Source organism: Xenopus laevis, chromosome 1L (genome assembly GCF_017654675.1).
Source record: "Xenopus laevis strain J_2021 chromosome 1L, Xenopus_laevis_v10.1, whole genome shotgun sequence".
In the NCBI taxonomy this organism is placed as follows: domain Eukaryota; kingdom Metazoa; phylum Chordata; class Amphibia; order Anura; family Pipidae; genus Xenopus; species Xenopus laevis.
The window spans coordinates 135,105,824-135,120,478 of NC_054371.1; the positions used below are offsets into that span (position 1 = coordinate 135,105,824).

A 14,655-nucleotide genomic window follows, 5' to 3' on the forward strand; every position below is an offset into this window, starting at 1 on the left:
ACTGTTGTTTCCACCATTACTTTAACCTTTCAAAAGGGCAGAGGAAAAAATAACCAATTGAGCTTCCAGAAACATTTTATTGATGCAGGTATTTAGCCAGTTATATTGTTAACCCATATAATGTTTGCGGTTTTGGCTTTTTTTCTCTTTGCAGTACATAAATAGAACTCCAGTAATAATATAAAGAAAAGGTTATAGTATATGGCCTGTATCTTTAATATAGAAGAAAAAAAAAAAGGTATATTAAGTTGTTGTTACTCTTTTTTTTTTGACTGATCATTTGAATCACAAATTTGTCTAGTGCACTAATAAGTGTTCCCTGCCATTAGGCTGGAACTTGTGTAGTTTTGAAGACTGGGCTTACTTAGCTGGCCTTTTCAGGGCAAATCAACTTGTTGTTTTTCTATACAGTAGACAAAAAATGTTATCCAAACACAGATACAATGTCATTTATTTTCAAGGTCACAATGTCAATATTATCATGGGCAAAATATAATCTTGACCGTAAAGGAATCTCTTTATCCCTGTATTCTCACACTGACTGAGTGTTTTCTTGCTTATCTTCAACATAACGTGGATAGGATTCACCAATAAGAGGCTGAAATGCATCATTCTTTCTTCGGCGACTAATCATGCATGTAGCGGCAGCGAAAATAATTGCGACCAGCACCAAAGCTGATACAATTGCAACTGTAATGATCTCTGTTGTGCTCAATGTACGGCCTATTGGATAAGGAGAGAAAAACATCCCAGATGAAATATATATCAACTTTGTAAACATGTAAACCTTACATTAGAGGGTACATATTTTGTGTATGGAATGCTCTTTGTTGCATTATATGGAATGTCCTTTGCCTATCAAATATCCTAGAACCAATGGGCAACAAACATGCAAGAAGTGTTTTGTGCTCACAGATCAAACTGCACATGTGAAGTAAAAACAAAAATTATATTATTTTGTCCATTAAGCACATTTACAATTAGAAGGGAGGCATTTAACTGAAATTAGGACATCCTGATATACAGGTATCGGATGCCTTAGGGTCTGGCCACACAAGCAGATTCGGGGGGGGGGGGGGAGGGATTAGTCGTCCCAGCAACAAATCTCTTCGTCGGGGCGACAATCTCCCCGAACTGCCTTCCCCCTGCCCTCCGCACGCTAAAATGAAAATCGCTTCATTTTCCGAAGTCACGCAAAGTTTCCTTGTTAGGCAACTTTGGGCGACTGTCACCCTGAAGAGGAGATTAGTCACTGGGGTGACTAAACGCACCAAATCTGCTCATATGGCCAGACCCTAATATGTAAACCGGTTATCAGGAAAGCTCCAACAATAACAGTGTGATGCATGTTTCTATCAAGCCAGCAAAAGTAGGAGTGGAATTAACACATTGTCATACACAATTTTTGAATTGTAGGAATTTTCAGTGCTGTATGTTCCATCTGTATTGGAAACCATAGAAGTGTTTATGTAGAACAAGCAAAGTGAGATTTTTCTATAGTACAAAAGTAAAGTTTTACCCTGGTTTTCCTTTAGATTTATGCTTGCAGTTTGTGTGCAAAGAAATGTTACCGTCAAAGCATTTGGAACAATTAGTAATATTATAGCTTCAAACAAACAGGCTTGAACCAGACCCTTCTCTGCAAAAGTAGCCTGTTTGTTCAAAGCTATAACATAAGTGATAGTTTTCTATGACTCACAGACCAAAATAAATAATTACAGTATTTGGTGCAAATTCTGTTGCAAAATAAACTTACTTGGCCACTGAACTTCATATGAATATCCCAGATTTTCTGGTGCAGTTACAAACATTTCATTATTTGTTACAGGAGGCCAGAAAGGAACCATGTTGTACTGTCTGTTATGTCCAATAGGAGTATTCTCCAGGGGATACTGAGATGATTCTTAAGATAAAAAAAAAAAAAGATAATACTTTTAGCATCAGGTATATATTAACAGTTACAAAATGAATGTATATGAGGTATGTATTAACAATTACAAAATGAATGTATTACCTGCATTATGTCTCCTTAACCATTCGTCAAACACTGCATCAGTAAAGGTATGCAAAAGGACAAAGATGGGGTCATTTGGAGATAAGTGAGTCTGCCCTCCAGTTCCATTCAGAAACAAATGAGCCAAGTTATGAAGGCTTCTAACTGTTGCATTGTACTGCCCATTTGGTTCACTATAACCTTTTAAAAAAAAGAAAAAAGTTGTAAATACTGTTACCAAATTATTTTCTACCTTTCTGCTTCCAACAAAGAATGGTTACACATAAAACATTGCCACTATATTCCACCAAGTAGTTGAAGCAGAGTTATTGTGTCCACAGCCTTACACGTTTCATGTTACAAAAACTTAGTCATAGGCTAGCCTGACATTTGGTAATTATCAGGTAGATTTATAAATCTATTTTAAGTTACAGTTAAACACTCTCACTAACCTCTAAATAGAATAGTGTTTAATTGCCACAATTTAAAAGGCCAAAAGAGTTCTGGCTGTCAGGAAATATGAATAATTAAGTACCGAGGAAATATAAACATTGCATTATTAAGTTCTAACCCACAGGTTTTGCAAAAGAAAAAGTAATAATACCTTCTATGGTATTTCGAAAACTTTCAGAAGAATCTGAAAAGAAGGGTGGGGTGTCAAACATATTCACATCAAGGCAAAGTGCCACATCTTGTGGTTCAGGGAGTCTTTGTACCATAGGTCTTGCAACATTTCCAGCAGGATTCCTTCGAATTGAACTATTGCGTGTACCTAGAATAAAATATTTACATTAGTACCATTAGAGGGAAAAATTTGATAGACCTAGCTAAGATACATATAATCGTATTATTTCTTAAAAGGGAGAAAATATTCCTGAAAAATTAAAATGCTGCTAATAATGTGCAGCGGACATACCAAGCCCTTTTTTAGTATAATCTACAATGCACATACATTGCAAATTTGATGCAGTACCATATTCATTGTAAAAACTATTGATAGAATATGGACATGGTGTAAATAGCTTTACACATTTACATAAAGTTGCAGTTCTCTCAGAATTTCCTTGTATTGCAGAATCTTTTGCAGAATGATTGTGTGGTCAGATTACTGGAAGTACTTACTATTGCAGATAGTTCCTAGGGATTCGTAGTCCTCTACAAATTCACAAACCACTCGCCATTGAGAAAAAACAGAGTTTGAACTAAGAGAATTGGAATCAAAGTTGCTTCTAGCACCCATCAGGTCATCAGTGCAGATGTCACATTGGTTGCCGCCAATGGCAAAATTCCAATAGGGAAGAGCAAAAGAAGGATCTTGAAGCATGACCTAAACAGAGTAATTGTTAATGTAGAATGGAGAAAACTAAAATTTGTAAATGAATAAAATTAATGCTTGTGGTGTAAATATTGAGGGGCAGATAAAAGTCAGTGTTACAATAGAGTTCATTTTGAGGCAAGGTTAGTCCATTTTTAGTCAGCTTTTGCTGTTCAGAGAGGTTTGGGGGACTATAAAGGATGAATGTACCCAGTTTAGAAGTATGGCTCTTTCATAAACCGTGTTTAAAAACAAATACCCTTCTTACAGTTTATATCTTAAAGGTGTGGTTCAGATTATTAGTATGTTATTGAATGGCTAATTCTAAGAAACTTTTCATTAGATCTTCATTTATGGATTTTGATTTAATTTTCCTTCATCTTCTGACTCTTTCCAGCTTTCAAATAGGGGGTCACTGACCCCATCTAACAATCAAATGCACGCAAGGCTACAAATGTATAGTTATAACTCATCTTTCTATTAAGGCTCTCACCTATTCATGTTCCAGTCTCTTATTTAAATCAATGCATGGTTGCTATGGTAATTTGGACCCTAGCAACCAGATTGCTGAAATTGATAACTGGAGAGCTGCTGAATAAAAAGCTAAATAAATAATTTAAAAACCACAAGTAATACAAACCAATTGCAACTTGTCTCACAACCCCCTTTAAAATTCCTTAAATACCTACCACAACTTTGCCTTTGTATTCATCTGAAGGCTTTTTCTGTCACCCTTTATATAGTGAATAAAGAACCCCCTCTTGTAAATTATAAGGATATTATAAGTTACCGAGGAGTTTCATGACCATATAAAAACACGAGGCCGAAGGCTATGTATAGCCGCCACTAGTGTTCTATGTTTAGTCAGGCTTTCCTTGGCTCATAGCAGTGTTACAAACACATGGCCATTACAGCACCCTGCTATATACCAGAAGCTATATCAATATGAATTTAGGCTGACTTCCGATCAACAATTTGGACCTCCAGGAACATCCTTAAAAGAAGCCAGCAGGGGGCATGGCCTAGTGCCGTGTTATGTCTCTACATGTACTGTATGATCTGCCAGAAACAGATGAAAATGGAATCAGACAAGCATAGAATTAGCAGGACTCCCCACGTTTGCTCATAGGTGTTATTACACTAGGTCAGCATAGTATTCCCCTATACTAATCACAGTTTCGCAGAAAACTGCAAATGGAGACTGGACCTGTAGGCTACTGTAATTAAACTGCTACTTAAAAGGACCTCTTTCTATGCAGTTAAATATCGTGCATCACATAGTCATAGGAAGAGTCATTTAGGCCAGATTAGGCTCTATGGTACACGTGTACATGGAACAGAACATGAAAGCTACTTAAATTACAGTGGTTTTCACCTTTCATAAAGAGAGAAAAATTAAGTCAGAAGTCATTACTGGATTCCACAACTATAGAATGACATCCCATCTACATTTTAATGTAGATTTGCTAAACAGACACTGTATATATATTTTTTCTCAAACTTGAGCCAGAAAATACTGTACCTGCATGTCTCTTTCTAGCTGCATCAGATGGTATCTGTGCCATGTAAGAAAAGCAGGACCTTCATGTGAAAAGTCTATTCCTCCCTCACTCCCCTGACCTGGGCCCAGAAAGGTTTTGCTCACGGAATAATAATGGGTCCACACAAAGAAGTCATATATAGATATATTCTCAAAGTTTGTGGTATTCTGGACTGGATCTAATATTTCTGCATAGCGCCTTGTTGATATAACATAGTCAGGGTGGATAGTATTCTTGGCAAGGTCCAACGCATTGATAAATCGTCTCTTCTCCTCCTCACGAAGTTCTAGAATATTCCTCCTGACTAGAGAAAGAGATTAATGACAGCTATTGCGTCTCATTTAAGAAATTAGAAGGAAGCTTGAAACTTGTTTTAAGATAACCAATATTCTTTAACCATATAAATATCAAACAGCTTTGCATTTAAATCTGTGGAGTCAGAGTAACAAAAAAAAAAATTTTTTTTTTTCTGGAAGTTCAGTGTTTATGCACTCTTTCACATAAGCTCAACTGAATGAACTCATCTCAAAAAGTGGGCATTTTTAAAAATACATCAAATACCTTAAATTGTAATACAGTAACAGAAAAAAAGTTTAAACAATCTTGAAACCCATTACAGCAGTCATTTACATTTACTTTCATAACTTTGTTAACTTCATAAATCTTAATTAAGAAGTTGAAGAGCTGCTGGGGGCAACTTTAGCGACACAGATCTTCACTGCTAAAGAGCGGAGATGTCTAAACCAAGTCTTCTTCTAAACCAGTCAATTATCCGAAGGGCGAGTTGATCCAAGTATTATTTCTAGCACTGAAATTAAAACACGAAGTAATTCTAGGAAAGTCAGCACATATAAAGGCTCAAGGGGAGACGGGTAAAATAAACAATATAGTGTAGTATTTCTTAATATGCATAAATAAACACCCTGTTGTGTTTTGGAAAACAAGTTGGTACTTAAGTGGCACCTTTGTGTTAAAAATTTCAGCTTTAGCGCAGGGATGGGTTAACCTTCCCCGAGGGTGCAGTGGAATATAGTGCTTTCTGCCTCCTTTAAAGGGAAACTATACCTCCCAAACAATGTAGGTCTCTATAAAAAGATATTGCATAAAACAGCTCATATGTAAAATCCTGCTTCATGTAAATAAACCATTTTCATAATAATATACTTTTCTAGTAGTATGTGCCATTGGGTAATCATAAATAGAAAATTGCCATTTTAAAAAATAAGGGCCGCCCCCTGAGATCGTAGGATTCAGTGTACTCACAAACATACCAACAAACCACACATGTTAGGTCACATGAGCCAATTAACAGACAGTTGTGTCTTTTGCTTCCACACTTCTTCCTGTTACAGTTAGAGTTGAAGTATTTCTGGTCAGGTGATCTCTGAGACAGCACACAGACCATCACTAAATGGTGGCTCAAGGCAAGAGATGTAAAAGGGCAATATTTACTTAAATATATATTCCAGTTTGGCAAGATTCTTTAATATGCCACTTAATATGATATGAACTATCTGTTGCTTAAGTGTTCATTTTGGGGGTATAGTTTTCCTTTAAGCCATTCTAGGTATACACAATTAGCAGTGTTCCTTAAATAACTAATTATTGTAAAGCTTCGAAAGCTTGGGGATAAGAAATTTAAATGGACACTGCAAAAAGATATTTGTTTAATTTCTTAATTAATATTTTGGCTATACAAATTAACCTGTGATTGATACCAGTACAAAAGGTAATTTAGGCCAATTTCGTTTAAGACTGAACTGGTATGATATTACAGGAGGAAAGCGGACAAGCTTTCTCTGTAACAAATCATATGCAAACAGGAAATGGACAGTTGTTTTAAAATTATAATGTTAATTTTTACAAAAACACTTATTCAGTGAACAATATAAATTGTTTAGACAAGAACAAACCCTATTTATTGGTAATAATGCCCCTTTATATAATTTACTTTAAAAAAAAAAAAAAATATAATGTTGGCCAGCTCTTATTTACCAAAACTTATTTACTTTAAAATATTGCTACATTTTTGGTTGGTTCATAGCACACTTACCAACTACAACTGGTTGATCGCAGTTGTCTCCGGTCCACCCAGGTTTACAGCTGCCACAGTTGTGACCATAAAATCTCTCATTGCATCTGCAAGCCCTATTGAAGAACCGTATGGGCCACTGCTCTCTGTCATCCAGTCCATCCAGACGGTACTGGGGTCCATGGGGCAGAGAGTCCACTGTGACTGGGGCACACTGACCGCGACCCAGAGAAAATCCACACTGGTCAGTAGGATCTGGGGACTGTCCAGGGAAAAGCCCTGGGCAACATTCCCCACTTTGTAGAGCCTGTGGGGTGACGCACTGTCTGGGAAATTGTGCAAACACTAGATCATAATGATGGAGGAATAAAATTACCACCATATAAAGAACGCAATTTTTGTAGTGAGACATAATTCTGTCTCGAGCAACCACAGCTGTGAAAGAGAGAAACAGAAAAAACTAGATTTAAAGTAAGGAAAATAGTATCCAATAATCCACCTCCACATCCAATAGGTCATGCAGATCCCATTCTTATTCTCTACTGAATAATCTTAGTTCAAAAGACATGAAATTAATGAACTACTTTTAACTAAAAACATAGTTGAATAATGTTATCTTACCAATAAATATAGACAAAAGAAGAGAGAATCAGAATGCAATTTTCTTCAAAGGAAAATGAACCTCTCAGCGTGTAGAGCAACTATTATTACACAAGGAAATAAATGGAGACGACAGCCCTTGGGTTGCTGCCTTCTCTTTCTTAGTGGTATCCCGAGGGATTAAAAAGCAATGCATTCAGATGCAGATGCTTTCTCTGTGATATCTCCACCTCTCTATTTAATTTCTTTTATACCTTTTGTAATAGGACTGGCATGATTCATAATGTCTGGATGGAATTACACATCTTTTTAGCACATTTTAATATACGCAGCTCATAAAGGCAGCAATTGATTTAAATCCTTGATTCACTCATGTGTGTACCGTGTTAAATAAAGCATGTACATGTTTATAGTTTTATATAACTGGTATTCTATATTTTTTTTTAGAAGTTACCTCATTCTGGAAGGAACTTGTATTTAGTAAACCTTATTATTAAGCACAAGTCACTTTAACTGTAATTAGTTTAAATCCTTGATTCACGGTAATAACATGTGGAGGCTAGTAATTAATTCAAATTGGTACCCTTTAGAGGGTTCTCTTTTCTTTCCTCTTGTGATTCCTCTTACCAGTGGCACAATCCAACATCTGATCCACTGGCCATTTTGGCATCAGAAAGTAATATAGAGGTATCTGCATTTTTATAAAGCTAAGTCTGACCTATTTAAGCAATGGGTTGAATGTATTGATGCATTCAACAGCTACTGTTACTTATAAATACTAGGGAGATGTTTGTCGTCCTTTCTGTGCAGGTTAAAGTTTTCATAAATGTTTCTTGTTAAAGGGAATGCCAACCGCAAAAAATAATTTTTCTAATAAAAGAAAACATAATTCTAAGAAACTTTTTAAGTAAAAATTCATTATTTTTCTATGGTTTTGACAGCATATGTATTGCTGTCGAAAGCAGTGTTTGTTCCTTTCTATTCTCTGCCCTTTTGGCCCAGACTGTTGATACAATGTAAGAGAAGCTGATTAACAGACTTGTCTTTGCTGGGGAACCAAGACTTTTGCAACATTGTTTAAAAAGTAACAACCAGTAGTTCAATAGCAATTAAAAAAAAAATAAAAAAACTTTAAATTTACATTTTTAATAAATGTTTATTTACAAGTTGCTTAGAATTAGGTTTACTTTTATTAAGCAATTTATATTGGGATTGACTTGCCCTTTAAAGGGATGGCTGGAGGGTTATTACAACTGAGCCACCGGTACAAAGCTGATCTTGAAATGTTCATTTATGCCTTAAACATTCTCTAACCACAAATTCACAATATTTGAACGTCAAATAGCTACACCGATACACTTTCCGCATTTTGTAAATCAATATTTCTAAAAGGGACTTATATTGGTGATAATAACAAAACCATAATGCCAAAGGTTATTATTAATATGATCTGTAAATGGACCATTTAACACCAAAAATGTAAAAATGAAGGCAACTGAACCTAAGCTTTTGCGAATTTTTTTTTTTTTTAAAAACAATTTGGGAGTTTACCTTCCTTACTCCACTTTATTCAGCCTTTCTGAATCCTCCCAACACAATGTAACGTAATAAAAAAGTAGTAACGCCTCACTACCCGAACTTTGGTCGGTTCTATGACAAATTAAATTTAAAACGTTTTATTTGTATAGGGCACAAGGGGAAAATGTGTACAAATGTCATTCAGTTAGATTGAATCTGCTTGTCACTAGTTCTGACAGGTATATACAACCAGAAGACAAGCATTTTCTGTCCGAATCTGTACTAAGTAGAATTAATTTAACTAAATGCCAGACTGCATGGGCACCATTCCGCCAACTGTACAAAGCCCATGGAAACAGGCCTTCAGTGCTAGGGAACTATAACCTTGCAGGCTGTGTGTTGCACAGTAGATCAAAGGGGGGGGGGGGCGGCGGCTTGGAGTATTTAATTTATAATCAACAATGGTATTTACATGTTCCCATAATTGTATGGCAGCTGCCACTTTTAGTGTGGTATAGAAATTTGCATTCTAATTTGCAGCTTATCTTAATTTTTCAGTTCATTTTAAGGGCCCTTACAAACGGCTTGTTTTACCTGCACTCCCCTGCGTTGCGATTTCTTCCGTTCAGCCGCAGGGGAGCGCAGGAGTAGACGCAGTCAATTATTGTGAAGGGAGCTGTACTCACATAGACACATGTATGCGCCAAACGCAGGTGAAATGCAACATGTGGTGTCCCACCTGCGTTTGCTGCTTACATACGTCTGTTGGCGTACAGCCCCTTCACAATAATTGACTGCGTCTACTCCTGCACTCCCTGCGGCAGAAAAAAACGGCCGTGTGTAAGATCCCTAAAGTGCACTCAGGTTGCAAGAATTGCTGACACAATAATCAAGCAATGATTAGCATATCAGAAGTGAAAACAAATCGGATTAGTTATAAAACACTCACTATGTTACATTGACAGATCCTGCATTTTTATATTGCTCACTGGAAGGAGTTAATAGAAAGGCAGAGGCAAGGCAACCACAGAAAACTGTCACTCCTATAACATCCTACTGTTTAACAAGCTCACTGAAGCCTAATAAGTAAGCATGTGATGCCTCTCTAGAGCAGCATTCATTGGCACATTTATACAGGTGTATGCAATATGACGCTGAAATAAACCATATATGTACCACAAGCTTCCAATGCCAGTCTCAGAAAAAAAAAAAATACAAAAACTATGGATCCCGATTAAAACAATTAGATGAAATCCCAATTGGAGGTTTTTTCCTCAGGCTACCTGGAAGCTTTGTATTAAGCAATACTGGTTATACAACCCTGATGTTGAACTACAGCCCTTAATAATATATTAAAGATGATGGGATTTGTAGTCCAGCAATAATCGAGTAAAGTGTGGCTGGACAACAGCATTCTCCAGATCACCTTTAATACTGCACTGCAAGCTAGCACTCTCCCCGACAGTGAACAATACAGCTTGTGTATTCCACTCATGTGCAACTGGAAACAGATAGACAAGCATGCAATGGCAATAATCAGTGGCCTAGCTTAAAGGTACTGCAAAATCATTTTAGGGCCCTTAAAAACTTTAGGCAGAAGGCATTTTTAATAAAAAATATATTAAAAATTCTTATCATTCAGTTCCCCACTGACTCACTATACTTCCTGGGCCTTCTAGCAGCTGCAGGCCCTTTTCATATATTGTTACATGCCTGGCTAGACTTGTCTATAGATACATTCTATTGCTCAGCAGTGGCAATATTTGTAAAACACCTTTTAATAGCAGGGGTGACTTACAGTAAATGTTGAGCTTTAATTATTTCAGCACAGACCTGCATCATTAATATTTCAGCTGCTTAAAGGTGCACAATAACATCACATAGATAAACTTAGCAACACAAGTTTATACCATTCTGCTTCCTACAGTCTTCAGCACAATATAAACACAACATTAATGGAAGAATTATTTGACTATTTACTCCAAGTCCCTTTCCAGGTTCCCATACCCAGAGAACACTTACCCGTTTGTTATTTTCAGAAGTGGGGTATGCTTCTTTGCTGGCAAATAAGCAGGACTAATTAGTGAAATTGGCTAACTAGTTTGTTTTATAGCCCATGCCTTGTTAATCCCTTTAGATGCAGCCAGGAGAGATCTCTCTGCTCACTCTAATCCTTTATAGCAGCAGTAGTCTCTGCAGCACATGACCATTTACATGCTGATCTCCTTGTGACCGCAGGGTCCTGGCATGGGTCAAAGAAAACTATTTAAAATAAACATCTTTTTAGAAATGTAGTTGAAGTCTTTAACACACACTTGCGCACAAAGATGATTGGCATTTGTTTCCTTTTCCATGTTCTAAACAAAAGGCTGATTGTTTACCCAGCCCAAACAGCATCATCCTTTATATCCAATTTATAAGAAAACTTTTATATAAACAAGAAACTTTCTTTTAAAAACAGAATGGTAAATCTATAACTAGATAACTGAAGCTGATTCATTCACACTTTAGCAGAATCGAGCCGGAAGATACAAGAAGCTTTAGGGAGAACTCACGAAACAGGGGTAGATTTTACCCTAAAACAATTAATAAGATATTTACTTTCATTTGCCTTACTACAGGTGGCCAATGAGAGTGAATAGTAGATTAGTTTCTATGGGTTATACTGCTAATTAAAATGAATTTGGAATTAAATTGGAGTAAAAAAACAAATTCATAATCGTGCGGGAGCGGAGAGGAGTTATGTTAAGTAACAGTGGAGTATATTGTCTAATAATTGAGTGGTAATGTCAGTTTAAGGGCTCTTACTCACTGGCGTTCTGACCTGAGCTCCCCTGCGTTCCGTTTTTTGGCGTTCAGCCGCAGGGGAGCGCAGGAATAGACGCATGTCATTATTTCAAATGGGGCTGTACTCACTCAGGCGCGTGTAGGCACCGAACGCAGGAAAAATGCAGCATGTTGCGTCTCAACCTGCGTTCAGCACCTACACGCGCCTGAGTGAGTACAGCCCCATTTGAAATAATGACATGCGTCTATTCCTGCGCTCCCCTGCGGCTGAACGCCAAAAAACGGAACGCAGGGGAGAGCAGGTCAGAACGCCAGTGAGTAAGAGCCCTTAACATGTCTAGTTTATTTGGGGAAGCATTAAATATTTATTAATAGCCCATTTTGTTAATTAACTATTAGTACAAAATAAAATACATCTGGCCCTATTTAATAAACTGATACTTCATATAAACTATTGGTTAATGTTGCCTTTTGCAATAGTTATAATATATATATATATATATATATATATATATATATATATATATATATATATATATATATCTATATCTATATCTATATCTATATCTATATCTATATATATATATATATATATATATTTATATATAAAGAGTCCAAAAAGGTGCACACCTTCCCTGATCGTAACTGCCTAGGTGCTGGTAAACAGATAGTATTATATAATAACAAAAAAACGCACTCACGGGTCTTCAAAAAAAAGCCGCAAAAGGCTGTGATAAATAAATCACAGCCTTTTGTGGCTTTTTTTTGAAGACCTGTGAGTGCGTTTTTTTGTTATTATATATATATATATATATATATATATATATATATATATATATATATATATATATATATATATGTAACTCTTTAAGATAAGCAAATATACAATTGTAACTATTGAGATAAGCAAGTCTCTTGAGGGAACTGTGACTCACAGGTTAAGGGGGAATTTCACCTCCATAAGCAAAACTAAAATAACACACAACATATGGCCCTAAAACTCCCAGAAATATGTTCAAACTTTCCATATTTTGTAAAATGGACATGGTATTCAGGGGGCATGGCTATAAAATGGGCGTGGTCATTTTTCCACTGAACGCAGTGCAGTGTATCTTTTTGTCCCTTTTCAAATGTTGGGAATGCGACTAAAATGTATGCAATGAAGGGCCCTAACACCAGACATATAAATTTGAAAAAATTCCCTAGTGCAGCCAGTTAACAAATTAATTTCATGGAAATAAACCAATTCAGTGTACACCAATGAATTGCTATTTTGTTATGGAGGAAATTAATTTGTTTGGTTTAGGGTGATAACCACACCTACAACATTTTCATGTATTCCAGGGGCACCAAAACCATTTGAAGGAGAACTATCCCTAATTTTGCAGCCAGTGGAACTAATGACTCATGTCTGGGCCCAGACTAGTCTCTGTCTCTTGTCTCATGTGTGTCATTTGGCATCTGTTTCTGACATATTTTATAAAATACCCACATGCAGACAACCACATACTGTAGATTAGAGCGCCAGATTACACCTATAACCAGAGATGTGTAGCAGACAATGATTCAGTATTTTTGTATGATTTGAGTTTATGAATTTGGAGTTCCAATTAAGAATGTGTCAGAACAACTATCCAAGTTAGTTTATATTTTCTGTTTTTATTATTATTATTATTATAACATTTTGCTTGAAGATCATGACAAATTCAGAAGGATGGGGAAAATTGTGTTTTTTAGTGTGATTTTCTGGCATAAACAAACATTATTTTGCAGTTTAAAACCAATATCCTCTTAACCCCACTTATAAGAATTCTTCCTCTAATTCATAGATTCCTGGCAGAATGCCTTTCCCTGGTACCTTGGCAAGCGAAGCCAAGCCTGCTGTTGCCTGATGCTTCCACATGGCTGTGGATCTCCTTGCTTCTAATTAAAGCATGGGGACAATGTTATTTTATATTTGTGTGTGTATGATATGCTGAATAATGGACATTTGCCACAGGCAGCTTTTCTTTAAAAGAGAACAAAACCACCCCTAGACCTTCAAACGGTATCACATCCAGACTTCTTGCCAGTCTGCTTCTATTGCACTTCTCCTGGTTGGTCATCACATGGCCAAACATGCTAGCTGTATTGGTCTGCCTTTTGACCTACAGGTACATTAAAAGGTGGTTCTTGCCTACGATTTAAAAGGGTTAGACGATTTTTATTCCCTTTTATACCCTGGGATATTTAGAAAAAAAAAAGACATTTACAGAATTATATAGAATATATTTAAATAACATAAGTTAAAAAGCTGGACATATTTAAGCTCAACTATTATTAAGCTCAGCTGGTTATTCCCATTAAAAGCTAATTACAATATGTTCTTTCTTCTTTTCTCTTATTCATAAAGCAACATGATTTCTGGAATCTAAGGAATTTCCTAAAGGCAACTTAAACAAAGACATATATTAAGCTTTTTTTTCTGAATGAGCTCTGTCTTCACCCAAAATGCACACCCACTATATAACTCTGCCATCTATCATTAAGTCACATTGCTTGTGTAACTGTCGAGAGTTATAATTAATTTTCTAGTCTCCAATGAGACATACATAACCAGTCAGACAAGAATAAATGTGGAGAGGTTTCTAATAACATACTTTAAGGTAATTAATATAATACAAATCCGCTTAAATTGAAATTAAGGAGCTGGAACCCATGGGTATTTATATTTTCATTTGACTTGGGGTTGATTGTTATGTATTCTACTACAAGTATAGTTAGGATAGCTACATTTAAAGGGGTGATTATAGTTTTTGAATTATTTGCCTTCATCTTCTGACTCTTTTCAGTTTTCAAATGGGGGGTCATTAATAACAAATGCTCTGTA

At 36.1% G+C, this 14,655-nt stretch overlaps 1 protein-coding gene across 1 annotated transcript; it reads right to left on the minus strand.

Moving 5' to 3' along the window:
* Window positions 1-57: 57 nt before the first annotated feature.
* On the minus strand, window positions 58-11,068 carry tyrp1.L (tyrosinase-related protein 1 L homeolog). Its single transcript, NM_001087023.1, is given in 8 exon segments — window positions 58-723; window positions 1,757-1,903; window positions 2,015-2,194; window positions 2,598-2,765; window positions 3,116-3,320; window positions 4,831-5,153; window positions 6,903-7,316; window positions 11,022-11,068. Coding segments are annotated over 7 exon segments (1,605 nt in total). The 5' UTR covers window positions 7,294-7,316; window positions 11,022-11,068; the 3' UTR covers window positions 58-532.
* Between the last annotated feature and the right edge of the window lie 3,587 nt (window positions 11,069-14,655).